This window comes from Zingiber officinale, chromosome 8A, assembly GCF_018446385.1.
Source record: "Zingiber officinale cultivar Zhangliang chromosome 8A, Zo_v1.1, whole genome shotgun sequence".
In the NCBI taxonomy this organism is placed as follows: domain Eukaryota; kingdom Viridiplantae; phylum Streptophyta; class Magnoliopsida; order Zingiberales; family Zingiberaceae; genus Zingiber; species Zingiber officinale.
In genome coordinates, this window is record NC_056000.1 from 54,018,772 (window position 1) to 54,032,262 (window position 13,491).

Sequence of the window (13,491 nt, forward strand, 5' to 3'; positions counted from 1 at the left end):
CTTTGATATGAATTAAACTTTATAAATCTATCAAACATAATTTGATGATTTTAAAGTGCTTAAAATATATTTAAAATACCATAAATAAATTCGAGTAATTCGAAAAGCATACTAGTATAAATTAGTATGAATCTAAGCTATTTTTATCATCAAATATTTTTTTAATCAAAAGTATTTAAAAAATATTAGTCGATGCCATTTTCAATTGACTATTTATAATTAAGTATTTTTAATCAAAAATAATTTATGATTCATAAAAGGTCGCAAACTTTTAAGCAGTCCGGAGCAAGGACATGGGGACCATACGAGGTAGTTATGAGGTACAAATGGTGTTTCCTGTTCGGATCATCACACCCGATTGCGCTTTCTCTAACCGTTAGCGTTACAACAATTCACCACTGCAGAAATGATGGCGTACTAACGATTGATAAAGCATGGCAAAAATTTCGAAAATGCCCCTACTTTTCTTTTATTCGCAATGAACTCATAGTATTGTTTTAATTATCTAAAAAAAGCCTCGTACTCAATGGCCATGGTTCCCGGCGTCGACCATCTCGCTCTGAGGCCCCGTCGTCGTCGACGCCTCGCTCTGGTGGCCTCGACAGAGTCACCTCCCTCGTCTTCGACGGCCTCCGCTAGATCACTGGCGCAGGAGGAAAATAGATTAGGCAAAGGAGGGAATCCCGGAAATGGTATAGGCGATGGACCTGAGACAGATACAGGTGGTGCAGCGGTCGGGCAGTTGCCAGTGGGATGGTCGGTCCCGGGAGGCGGCGGCAGCGTCGGTACAGACAGAGAGTAGATCGGAGGGAAAGGTATTTGGCAAAAAAATTTGGCACGGGTACTTTTTGAATAACTAGAAAGTACGGGTGCCTATTGGAAATAAGCAAAAGGGCTTCCTGGGAATTTTGCCAAAACAAGTTCCAGTTGTTTCTATAAGTAAGCATTTCCTTCGTAGTTCATTCCAATCCCCCCACTGCTCCTCCGTTCGCTCCTTTCTCAACCTCGAATGGCGGCGGAAAAACCAAGCACCATGAAGGCTGTACAGTACGATACCTACGGGGGAGGTGCCGCCGGCCTCAAGGTAAGCATGCCTCCATTGGATTCTTGTTTAGCTTTTAAAATAGCCCACATTTTGGCGAAGCCAGTGACAGAACGGAAAATACTTCGCCTGCCGGATGGAGGATCCAAGGACAAAAAGATATTCTGACTCTACTATTTACAAATCGATTTCTGACTCTGATTTACTTTGACTGATTGATTAGCGAATCAACTGGATAAAATTTTCAGGTATCGGCAATTCTTGATTTATTTGACTCTTTTACCCAGGAAATACAATGGATATTGTTGTTGTGCTTGGTGCTGTTGAGCATTGATGGACTTATTGTCGAAGTTTATAGGATCCTATCGTGATCTGTCCTTTGCAACACAGTTATTGTATATTTTCTAGCTTTTCGTTCATTTACATTTTTGTGTTAATTCTGCATATTCAGCATGTTGAGGTTCCTATTCCTTCGCCCAAGAAAAATGAGGTTTTGTTGAAGTTGGAGGCAGCTGCTCTAAACCCAATTGACTGGAAAATCCAGAAAGGCATGCTCCGCCCGTTTCTGCCACCCAGATTTCCATTTACCCCAGGTAAGAAATAGTTAGTCTAGTTGTTTGTGAATATGTGTGTATTTTGGTAGGGATCAAAGGGATTAGTAAGGTTAATCAACACCCTGATCTATAGTGTGTTTAATTTGAAATTGAATTCGCTGACACGGGATAATTCCAAGATGACTTTAATAAAGGTAATTTTGGAAAACGTCCTGATTTTTGCACCAATAGATTCAAGTACTAATTGAGAAAAATGTTGTTTAAGCCAACACCATTTATCCAGCCAACCTGGTTTTATTCCTAGATATGATTTATTGGTGCAGGAAGTGTACGTGTTATGATGTCTCTTATCTTTTTAAATCCAGGGGCAGTTATTGGAAGGGTATTTGATGCTCTAATCGTGTCCTTTGAAGATGGCATGTTAGAGGAGTTTAGCCTATATATGGTTCAATAAAATGTCAAATTTTCCAATCACTTAGGAATGAACGTCAACCAAGATATAAATCTTTTAATGTCAGGTTTATTTATGAGGTTTTTGGCTTGCCCTGGTGGTAGCGATAGTCATCATTGATTTTGTTAATAATAGGTGACTAATTATGTTGTTTCAATTTTGTGATGATAAGTATAATGCTTTAGTTAGGAAAGTTTCTTTAGCAATCGTATCTTCCCTGTCATGATGTCGACATAAATGAATCATTGTATCAGTTATTTTCGAACATCATGTGAAGTTTAAATAGTTTGAGAATTCTCTTGAGACAGCATAAGTAATAATCAACATTTTGCAATGTCATAGTGTCTGGGGTAGTACAGTTGACTGTGGGGAAATTGGACTGTCAAGGACTCAAGTGTTAACCTATGCCATGACCTTTGATTTCCTACTATTGCTTGGATTTTTTATTTGTCTAGTTGTTGAGGCTCCCTTAAGGCTGCCCACTTTTCTTGGTGATTCAGTAAGTATGATGCAAAAACGTTCCAAGAATTCCATTATGGATTCTTGTTTTATTTAATAGGATAACAGATTTATTCATCTAATAGTGATTCGTATCAGTTATGTGTAGGTCTGATAGCTGATGGGGTTTTATATTTCAATGCTGCATATATAATTTGACATCTTTTTTGTGAAACAGTTTGCGATGCTGCTGGAGAAGTTGTAGAAGTAGGTTCTTGGGTCAATTCCATTAAGAAGGGAGACAAAGTTGTTGGGATAAACTTTAAAGTAAGTGTTTGATGTTCTTTCTTTGAAGTAGATTTTTATTCGGGCGAAATAATTGTTACTAAGGCTTATGACTGTTTTAGTAAATCCAAAGAATCCAAATTCTCCAATGTAGTTCTTTTGTATAATAAGAAATCTTGAGTTCTAATTATTTGGATTGGCTATGAATCTTATGCCATTATTGAATTAAATGTCAGGATATGTTGATAGTAATATTCATATATTTGAAATTCCTCTTAATTATATCGAATATAGTTTTTTTGTCTCTCTTCATTGGTCACTCCTTCGACTCTAATCAATTTAGCTTTCTCATTTACATAAACTCTTGGTCATCTTTGGACTTATCGATATCATCTTAATTCTTTTCCCTCATTTAATGAAAATTGTACTCTTACCTTGAGGAATCATTACTGGTATTGATGGATGTAAAATGTAGATATCAATCATATATGATCGGTAGGATAGGTAAAATGGGAATCCTAGAAGAAGTTTAAAGAATGAGAATAAAATAATTCTATTTAATTTGTGAGACCTGAAAAAAAAAACTAATGATCTCTGAGAATTATTAGATTTGTGCTTTATTAAATAGCAAGAATGTTTTAAAGTCTTGGGTCAGAGAGGAACAAGATAAGGAAACTACCAATTCCTATCCATTCCGCAAAAAAGGTCACACAATTCCTCCTCCGTGCATAGGGGAGTAGGGATAATGTGAGACTCATTCGCTCCTCCAAAAACTGAAAAACTTTATCCTCTATAAAATGATCAAACCAAATCCTTTAATTACTCAACCAAACCAATTTCTCCTTTGGTTGCAAGCATTTATTCGAAAGGAGGCTAAAGGACTCTTCCGAATTAACACCCAAATAATGCTCAAAAGACTGCAAACAATCCAATTTAAGCAATTTTAATTTTTTAGGAAAAGAAAAGTTATTTAAGTAATGATGGAAAAATCTAGGAAAGCACTCCCAATAGTCGTAGACCAACAATAATATTACCCACTCATTCCTTTTATTACATTGATATAACTAAATGTTATATTCATTTTTAAAACCCAGAGCCAGTACGCTCAATGATATAGTAATACAAAAAATTCAATTTTGTACAAGTTCTCATCAAAATAACTTTCATTTTTTACTCCAATTTATCTTTTTGATTGTGGATAACCTGTTTGACATCACAACAAAAAATTTCCATAAGGTGGCTGGGCAGTGGGCAGTGGGCAGTGTGTGCTTCAAGTCGAAAACATGCGGATAGATTCATTAGAATGAAAGTTTTGTTATGATCTGTCAATACTTCATAAACAATGATATAGAAATTAAACCCATGGAAATAATTATTTCCACTCATAGTAGTGGAAATAATTAATTTTTGTTGCATACCTGTGGGCACATATTGATGCATGTGGTGATTGATTGAATCCATGAGACTGCATCCTAAAGTAATGTTCATATTGTACCCCTAAGTATTTTTTGTGGCAAAAGCTATGATAACCCATAAGTTTTAACGTGGCAATGAAATCAAAGGTAAAGATACAACTTACCTGACTGACCAGCCAAAATGGAAACTTCTGTCAAATGACCTTCTTCCAACCCCAATATTACACCAAAAAATTTGTGACTGAAAACAGAAAAGCTACTACTACTATTGATTACCTACTGAGCTACTGGTCTTGACTACCCCACTAACTGCTCCCTCTACAGACAAAAAAACTCTGACAAAGAATGAAAACAAATGTTAGAAGAAAATAGAAATTGCAGTATCTTAACTGACTCCATTGGCAGCAAGGCGTAATCAGAATAAGATACTCCTCTCACTACCTCCAACGTACCCTTGTACCTTATATCAACTAGCTGAATAAATCTATAAACACCTTCCAATGAGAATGTGCCTTCACTCTCTTGATGTCCAACTCACTATCAATTGACATTTCTGAATGCATCTCTGGTCCAGCTGCTTACCCTCAAATAAACATTGGTTTCTTTCAATCCAAATTATCCATATTGAGACTTGACACAGAATGATCATCCTCCTGCCCCCCTTACATTTCTGCATAGTATTCGTCCCCTCTAGTGGCTAGCATGAGGTGTTGTCATCATGAGGTCTGGGGTTCAAATCTTGGCAAAGTCGAGGTAAATGTCTCCCTTATGTGCTAGTCACTATTCCAAAGGCTAGTAGCCGGCCATGATTTACCTCCTCCGTGTTGGCGCTGAAACGGGTTAGCAGCGGTGTTGAGGAAAAGCGTATTCGCCTTTTGCCACCATTTCCGCATAGTATTCCCTATCAAAGATGATCATTCAACAAATTGTTCCAGGCACACTTCTTCTCCCATTCGCAATTCTATTGATAATGATCAAGGTCGCAATACATTGTTATTGTTGCAAAAGTACACATCCAAATTGTTTAATTCTGAAAATGCTCTCTTGTTTCTAGCTCTGTATAATAGACAAAAATATTCATATCTTCTTAAGCATCTTTGCTAGACCAAACTTCATGTTCCGTTTTGGGTTTGATATCACTTTTTCCTCTCCAATCTGTCATGCATGTTGTATTCCTTCTATTGACTTTGATTTTTCTTATTACAGAATGGCGGTGGGCTTGCCGAGTTTGCTGTAATAACAATGGGTGCAATGGCCATTATTCCGCCTGAGGTTTCACCATCCGAAGCTGTAGGCCTATCAATGGCAGGCCTGACTGCTCTCCAGGCACTCCAGGCACTGAAGGCTATTGGGGTTAAATTTGATACTCCCAACAAGTCATCCAATATTTTGATAACAGCCGCCTCTGGTGGTGTGGGGCACTATGCTGTCCAGCTTGCCAAGTATTCAGGACTCCATGTTACAGCGACATGCGGTGCGCGCAATATAGAACTGGTAAAGAGTCTAGGAGCAGATGAGGTTGTGGACTACAAGACTCCAGAGGGTGCGAAACTGAAGAGCCCATCAGACAAGAAGTACGATGGAGTCATCCACTGCGCCACCAATATTCCCTGGTCCACTTTTGAGCCCAACTTGAGCAGCAGTGGCAAGGTCATTGATATAACTCCCGATTATACAAGGATAGCTACTTCCATTCTGAAGACGATCACAAATACAAAGAACAAGCTAATACCACTGTATATGGTACCAAAGTCCAGCGACCTGCAATTCTTACTCAATTTGGTAAAGGAAGGTAAGCTCAAGACAGTCATCGATTCCGCATATCCATTAAGCAAAGCAGAAGAGGCCTGGGCCAAGGGCATCAGTGGTCATGGTACAGGGAAGATCATTATCGAAATATGAGCCAGTTATCAGTTACCATTCTGTCTCACTATACATGTAACTAGGCATGCTATCTTTGCTCTGGTCGCTTACTACAACGTCCGCTCTTAAAATCCATGGTGAGTAAACTGTTGAATTTTCTGTTCTTTGTATATGGCCATGCATTAATACTTCGAGTGATGTTAATTCAGGCTATCTGGTGTATAGGACACTCATTTCATTCTTCCTCTTAATAAAACTACAAATGTATGCTCTGGCTGATCTAGCTGTGCCAAAGTAACCAATACTTCTTTCAACACATCAAAGTTAATTAAGTTGCTTAGTATACAGCTTCCTGCTAAATTCCTTTAGCCTTTAGAATTTAAAAGAAAAAGTCGACATGCCCGACCCAATTGTTGCATTACACCCATTGAATCTTTGCATCCCGGTCATTGATTAGGGGCCTCATGTCTAGAACAGCTCAAACTTTTTCAGGCTTTGCACTAGTCCTTCCTTGGTGCACTATGAAATAAAATCTAGGTATGAACCTGAACTGGCCAAAATGATCCACATAATGGTATTCAACCTTATCCTAAATTCTCTAAACGCCTCAAAAACCACCTTTAGATCTCTTTGACCTTCTCTCTATTTTTACTCTGACTACCATATCATCAATTTACCTAGTTCTTCATCTTGTTTTGTATTTTGTTATTTGTTTTTGCTGGGCACTAATTATAGTTGTAGACGACCAAACAATACAAGTATTAGGTTATTCATCGCTCCTCTAGCTTCACCTATTGATCTAACCAGTGCTATCAGGGCAAGACCACTCCTCGGGGACTAACCACTAGATTCAAGAAATTATGATGCAAGAGGGCTATAGTATGTATGATGCATTCGTCTTTCTTTGACGACATAATTTTACAGATTAAAAAGATAGGATGAAATATTATGTTATGCATGATAATGATAATTGGTTCATTGTAATAGAATGTTTCGAGGTGTCCGTGAATTGATTTGGTTTGCAAATTAAGTCTAAGAACTGGATCACTAAACTGAAGGTGGCAAAGTGAGTCCATTCAATGACACTAATTGTGGATTATCTTTGGAATAATTGAGGAAGTTGGTCGTTCAAAAGTGTCATGAGATAAATTTATGTTCAAAAGTGTAATGAGATAAATTTATATATAGTGTGTTTGGTTGAGGGTTATTGTTAATATTTTTAATTATCGATCCTAAGTAATCAATCATGCCTGTCACATCAGTAAACATCAGCAAAACTTAGATTGCGATTACTATGGAAATGTAAGGTTTTTGATGATTCCAAGGTTAATAGAAAAATATTTGCCTAAGTAATTCTTGACTCTGTCATTAAACATGATAAAATTGGAAGGAAATTGCAAAAAAAAAAACAGATATAATCAGCAAGCAGTATTAGATATAGTTGGGTTTCAGCCCAATAATAGGATGTTTGAGATCACAAAGGCTTGAAGCACGTTAGCTTTCGGTGCAATAATGTAATGGTTAAGTACTCCTCTAACCCATAATTAATGAATTTAAGGTTTAATTTTATCTACGGTATATTATAAGAAAAGATCTAAGAATGTTGACTATCTGGATGAATCTTCATTAGTGCTTCTTGATTTATTCTGATAATCGATGAAAAATTTTCATGAAATTAAATCAATCTACCTCCCAAATTAATTAGTTTAAAGTTAGATTCATTGATGCCCCTACTTAAGCTCCTTTTTGAATTATGCTTAGCAGGTCCACCACTAATCAGATATTCAAATGAAGTAGATCGACCGTAACCAACTTCTGGTCACTGAAACATGAGCCCTACACATTTTCTTTTTCTTTTTAACTATATTGCAATTCAGCCTTTTGAATACCTAATACATATTTTTCATGTTAATTAGTTTTCAGGGGACCAACTACATTTCCACAAATCAGTGTCCACATTAGTGGATGCTGAACGTGGCTGAAAAAGTTAGCCCAACAAACCTGCCAAGCATCCTTTTAATGTTGCAGGAAGGAAGAAGGCAGAATAGCAGGCGACTTTGCACCTCTGGCACAGAGCCGCAGCGAGGCTCGCAACGCTGTTCAGAAAGAACTGACTGACTGGGTTGAATGGTCCCCGTACATTATTCCACTACTAGTTATGAGACGGACACTGCTCCATGCTGCACTGGACCGTGCGAGATTTGATGAGGACTGCAATTAATTAATCTCCCAAGCAGCTGCCTATTCCAAAAATTAAAAAGAGTGTTCTCAAGACAAGACAGAAAAGTTTAACATTTTGACAATCATTGATGGTCAAAAGGAGTTTTTCTTTATTATTATTTTTTTTATCAAAGACCTTGTCCCTTCAATTCAATTTATTTATTTTTTTATTTTAATTGACTAGAAGATAACTTCAGTATAATAAATCAAAGAGTCAATTGCTCTCTCATAACAAAAAATATCTCACATTTTAATCATTTAACAATCGGTTATAAATTAATATCATAATTTATTTTTTATTACATAATTTAAGAACGGACTATAAAAATTATTTATCCTCTGTTTGGATAGGATGAGCTAAGATTCATTAACGGAAGGGGAAAGGAAAGGGAAGGGAAGGAATGTATTTATATTTTTCTTGTTTGAAAGAGAGAATATTTATTAAGGTAACATATGTTACTGTGTTTGGGAGGAAAGAGAGGATAATAAAAATTAAATATATAAAATTATCAAATTACCCTTATCTTGTAAAATATCATTTAAACTATAGAAGTCATTTTATAATTTTTAAAATCATCCAACATTATTAAACCCGTGGTAATTTAAAATCTATTGTATTGACGTACTAGTTTCTGTTGCTTCTAACTAGTAGTAATTTTGTTGGACTGCAACAGTGATAGATTTGGACAATCAAATTTAAATTTTAAGAATAGATCGACATTATACTCATTTTTCTATGTTTGAATTGCTTGCATATGTGTCCTCTCTAATTGATTAACAACAAATCAATCATCCAAAAAGTACAAAGTACATAGCATCCAAAAAACACAAAAGGCACAAAGTATAGATAAATCATCCAAAATCAAATAACAAGTCTTACATTATATAATGATAATCCAACAAGCATTCAAAATTTTCCAAGTACATAGCATCCAAATGCATAATACACTGCATCCAAATATAATTATCCAAATTTATATCTCACATAACAAGCAAAAAAACTAATCATGTCTTAGATTTTCTCCGTCCAACATTTGAAGTAACAAGTCTTTGCGATGTTCAAAACGACATCCAAGTAAAACTCTCAACATCTTCGAGCATTGAACAAGAAACAAATAGCATGTAGAAGTTATATGTTGCTCGACGCCTAATTGACTCAACAAACTTCACACTTCATGCTCAGGAATAGGAAGTTCATTTGCTTTAATCATTTCATGTATTAAACTCATAATGGCTTGAGCTACATGGTCAATTGCATTGCTTATATTCTCATCATAAACTTTACCTTTCTTGGTACTCTTATTCTTTGATGATGATCCAACAAAAGAGTCCGCTTGAAATTTAGATGGTTGAGATGGAATTTGGGCATCCTTATTAACTGCATCTAAATTGTCCAAATGGATTTCCCGTTGAAAAATCATAAATTCAACTTCACGGTTTCAAAATTATATCCACTAATATTATTCTCTACTTCTATGCTAGCTCTTCTTTTTCACATTTCTGATGCAGTTTCGGTATTGTCCTGTAGCCCTATCTTTTCCATATAATTGAACTAACTTCTCAAAATTTTGAATAGGCTTGGTCTTCCATTCGACAGCTACTGGTTTTATTTACAAGTTACAATATAATTACATTAAACATTCATTTATAGATAGTATCACAGAAGAAAAATCAAATATAGTTATCAAATGCATATTATGAAACACACCTCAATTAGTTGTTGCCAAACTTCAAGTTCAACAATGAATAATTCTGTGATGGGATCCCACCCAAAACCACTCATACTGTTCTTGAATATATCATAACATGAAAACTAGCATCTTTTAATATGTTTCATGTGATTTTGAATCCTAACCTTATCGATAAGTTTGTCAAAAAATTTTGCTTTCAATTCACTCATAATATTTTCAAATGCATGTGTAGTAAAGGTTTCACCAACCCTATTGCCTATATTATGCTTATTCAAATATGCATCAATAAGAGCATCATTTATTACTTTAGTCTAGACAGACTGATTATTCGCCTTGCTTGCACTAGCATTTTGTAAGTCCTTTTTTCACATTCTTAAAAATATAAATATATTAATAATCAAACACACAATCACACAAAAAATCATATGATATAAAATTCAAGTAACATAATAAATTAAAATGTCAACATTCATAGTCATCCAATTACAAGAGAATTTGTCCAAAATCAGTAAATAAATAAATAAACATAAATATCACATATTATAATTTAACCACATAGTCGTAGCTATGGAATCCCTAAGCAATTCTCTCCTTTTTGCATTGTCACTGTCATCTCTATTAATATGATTTTCCTCCAACCTCAACAATTACAAACCCTCATCTAGATAAGCATTAATCAAGTAATTGTGTAAAATACAACAACAGAGAATAATTTGTTTTTGTGTTTCAATTCCATAATGTGGCTCCATTGAACTTCTTATAATAGCAAATCTTTTCTTAAGGACTCTAAAAGCTCTTTCAATTGCATTGCACAAAGAAGAATGTCGAAAATTAAATAACTCTCGAGCATTTAGTGATGAATTACGGCTATATTCTTTCAAATGATAACGTTCTCCTCGATATGGTGTAATAAAATCACTTTTTAACATGAATCCAACATCAACAAGATAGTATTTTCCTAACAAAAAAATTATGTGTTATTAAATTGTAAAGGTAAGGAAAGTCTAATCACAATATATGTCATTTAATTTACCTTCTAGAATTTTAGGGCAATCTTGTCTGGTTAATGTATTTTTTATTATTCTTGAGTAGGATGTTGTCCCTTCCCACTCGACTAAGACATAAGTGAATTTCAAATCAAATGTGTCTGCTACTAAAATATTTTGAGTTAGAAAATCCTTTCGATCACGAAACTTTGGGACATAAATGGGAGAAACTTTAACACAAATATGTGTTTCATCTATTGCTCCAACATAATCCTAATATATCATATCTAAATTATTAATAATTTTGAATATATAGATATGAAGTTATACTAGTCAAAAATAATAAAAAAAAATTTACCTTAAAAAATAGGTAGAATCGATTGCTATTGAAGATTTCTAAAGGAACTTGTAACCCATGCAGTTGATTGAGAAATTTTTCTTCTAATGTCATTATAGCTCTTAAAACATTTTGGAAATAACGACTCACTGTTTCTCTCGATTGATAGAAAAAGAAGCCAAGTGCACGATTTGTAACATTATGACCTAGCAAATAGAGTGATTTTGCTACTTGTTCTTTCACAGTAATTCTTGTTGTAGGTCGTAAACCACCTTCTTTGACTAAAAGATTACACAATTTCACAAATGCAGAAGGATTTATTCTAATAATATTACAACATTGACTTTTAGTTTGCACTTTTGTCATTAATTCATTTGGTACATGTTATCCTTCTAACTGTACAACACGAGGAATTTAATTATTTTGCTTATGCCTATTTTATGCATACCAAGCTACAACTAAACAAACAACCTATGTCGATGCAACTTAATGAAATCATTGTGCTTACCTTTTTCATCACCCATCTATAATCAAATAAATGAAAATAAATAAATAAATTATAAGCAGGTAATATATATGCTTTAAACTATGACAACTTTAGTCTTACCTCAAAAACACATCAATATAAGCACACATACAAAATAGATAGAATAAGCACGCATACTACTTTTGCTTGACTGTTGGATCAATAGGTTCATAACTCAATTTAATATTTGAAATTTAAAGAAAAAGAATTTGTCTTTATTGATGTGGTATTAATTTTAGTGCACAAAGATTCATTAACCACTCATGCCTGAGCCAAGATAAAAACTTAAAGATCTATCTTGAAGGGAAGATGACATCTTAAGGTTTATGGAAAAACAAATCCAACAGGTTTAAGGCTGTGTCTCAGGCTTTATTACAATTTCCTTGGGAGTCGACATGATGACCTCATTCTTGGTTGTGTTGCTATTAGATAAATCAGATATTTTTTAGAACATACTGTGTTTTATTAATGTGGGGCTCTCATTGTCCTTATTTCAGATTCTGCTACATGTTTTGATGTTTATTACTACCCCCCGCCCCCCTCCTTTCTTTTATTATATTTGTATGTTAAGATCCCTCTTTAAACTGTATTGTATACCACATATATGTATCTTCTTCTTATTTGATTAAGATTTTAGAGGTAGGTCCGCTTACTCAAAAAGATTCAAATTACTTCTAAATTTATAATGTGTTTTTGACGTTCCTCTTTGCTAAAGTTAAGCATGACTATTATACCTTCATAAATGTGAATCTTTTAAAATTTGTCTTTTTGGATTACGTTTGATACATCAACATCAAAATTTATAAACTTTTTCATGTTGAAGTTTTGTATGTATAATTTGTAAGCAAAGTACATGGCTATATGACATGATAATAATGTGAACTTATATCATTGAGCATTGACCATCAGTGAAAAAGCAGAAGAAGCAGAAAAGAAAAAAGTGCTACATAGTAGAGAATAGAAGTAGTAGAAGAAGAAAAGATTAAGGTTACCTGTCTTTGGAGAGATATACCACAAGGGTCGGCACCGACACCAATGCCATGGAGTGTGAGAAGTTGTGTGTCTCCTAGTCAGGCGGTGGAATGAGGTGTTGGGGTTGCAAGGTTGCAAACATAGTCCCATATTGAAAACGCATGGAAAAGATCATGAGTTTATAAGAGAAAGATATCTCCATTGGCATGAGGCCTTTTGGGTAGAGCCCAAGAGTAAAACCATGAGGGCTTAGGCCCAAAGTGGACAATATCATGTCATTGTGGAGATATCTAAATTCTTTTCGATCCTACAATTGGTATCAGAGCCCGGACTGCCAGAAGGTTTAACCGCCGACTGTGCACAAGAGCTATGGTCTGATTGAACCATGTGAGTACAATATTGACCTCGAACAAAGAAAGTGGGGGCTCCTATGTTCGGATCAATAGGATCAGACACCAGGCAGGAAGTCCTAGTAGGTCGGGTGGACCGAGGGGCAGGAAGTCCTAGTTGCGGCTAGGCAAGGAAGTCCTAGTAGGTCGGGTAGACCGAGGGGCAGGAAGACCTGGTGGGTCAAGGATCGGACGTGGGAAGCCCATGGTCCTTTGTTTGAGGGGGGGATTGTTGAGGTTGCAAGGTTGCAAACATAGTCCCATATTGAAAACACATGGAAAAGATCATGAGTTTATAAGAGAAAGATATCTCCATTGGCAT

General features: G+C 35.2%; 1 protein-coding gene across 1 annotated transcript; it reads left to right on the forward strand.

The window, feature by feature from the left end:
• Nucleotides 1-1,003: 1,003 nt before the first annotated feature.
• On the forward strand, nt 1,004-6,177 carry LOC122009091 (chloroplast envelope quinone oxidoreductase homolog). Its single transcript, XM_042565104.1, has 4 exons — nt 1,004-1,084; nt 1,494-1,635; nt 2,724-2,812; nt 5,392-6,177. Exons 1-4 carry the CDS (start codon nt 1,010-1,012, stop codon nt 6,085-6,087), a joined length of 1,002 nt encoding a protein of 333 aa, XP_042421038.1. The 5' UTR covers nt 1,004-1,009; the 3' UTR covers nt 6,088-6,177.
• Nucleotides 6,178-13,491: the final 7,314 nt, after the last annotated feature.

Coding starts and splice junctions, on each gene's coding strand:
- LOC122009091 (XM_042565104.1), top strand. CDS start 1,010: ATGGCGGCGGAAAAACCAAGCACCATGAAGGCTGTACAGTACGATACC. Junction 1,085..1,493: donor GAGGTGCCGCCGGCCTCAAG/GTAAGCATGCCT, acceptor CTGCATATTCAG/CATGTTGAGGTTCCTATTCC. Junction 2,813..5,391: donor TTGTTGGGATAAACTTTAAA/GTAAGTGTTTGA, acceptor TTCTTATTACAG/AATGGCGGTGGGCTTGCCGA.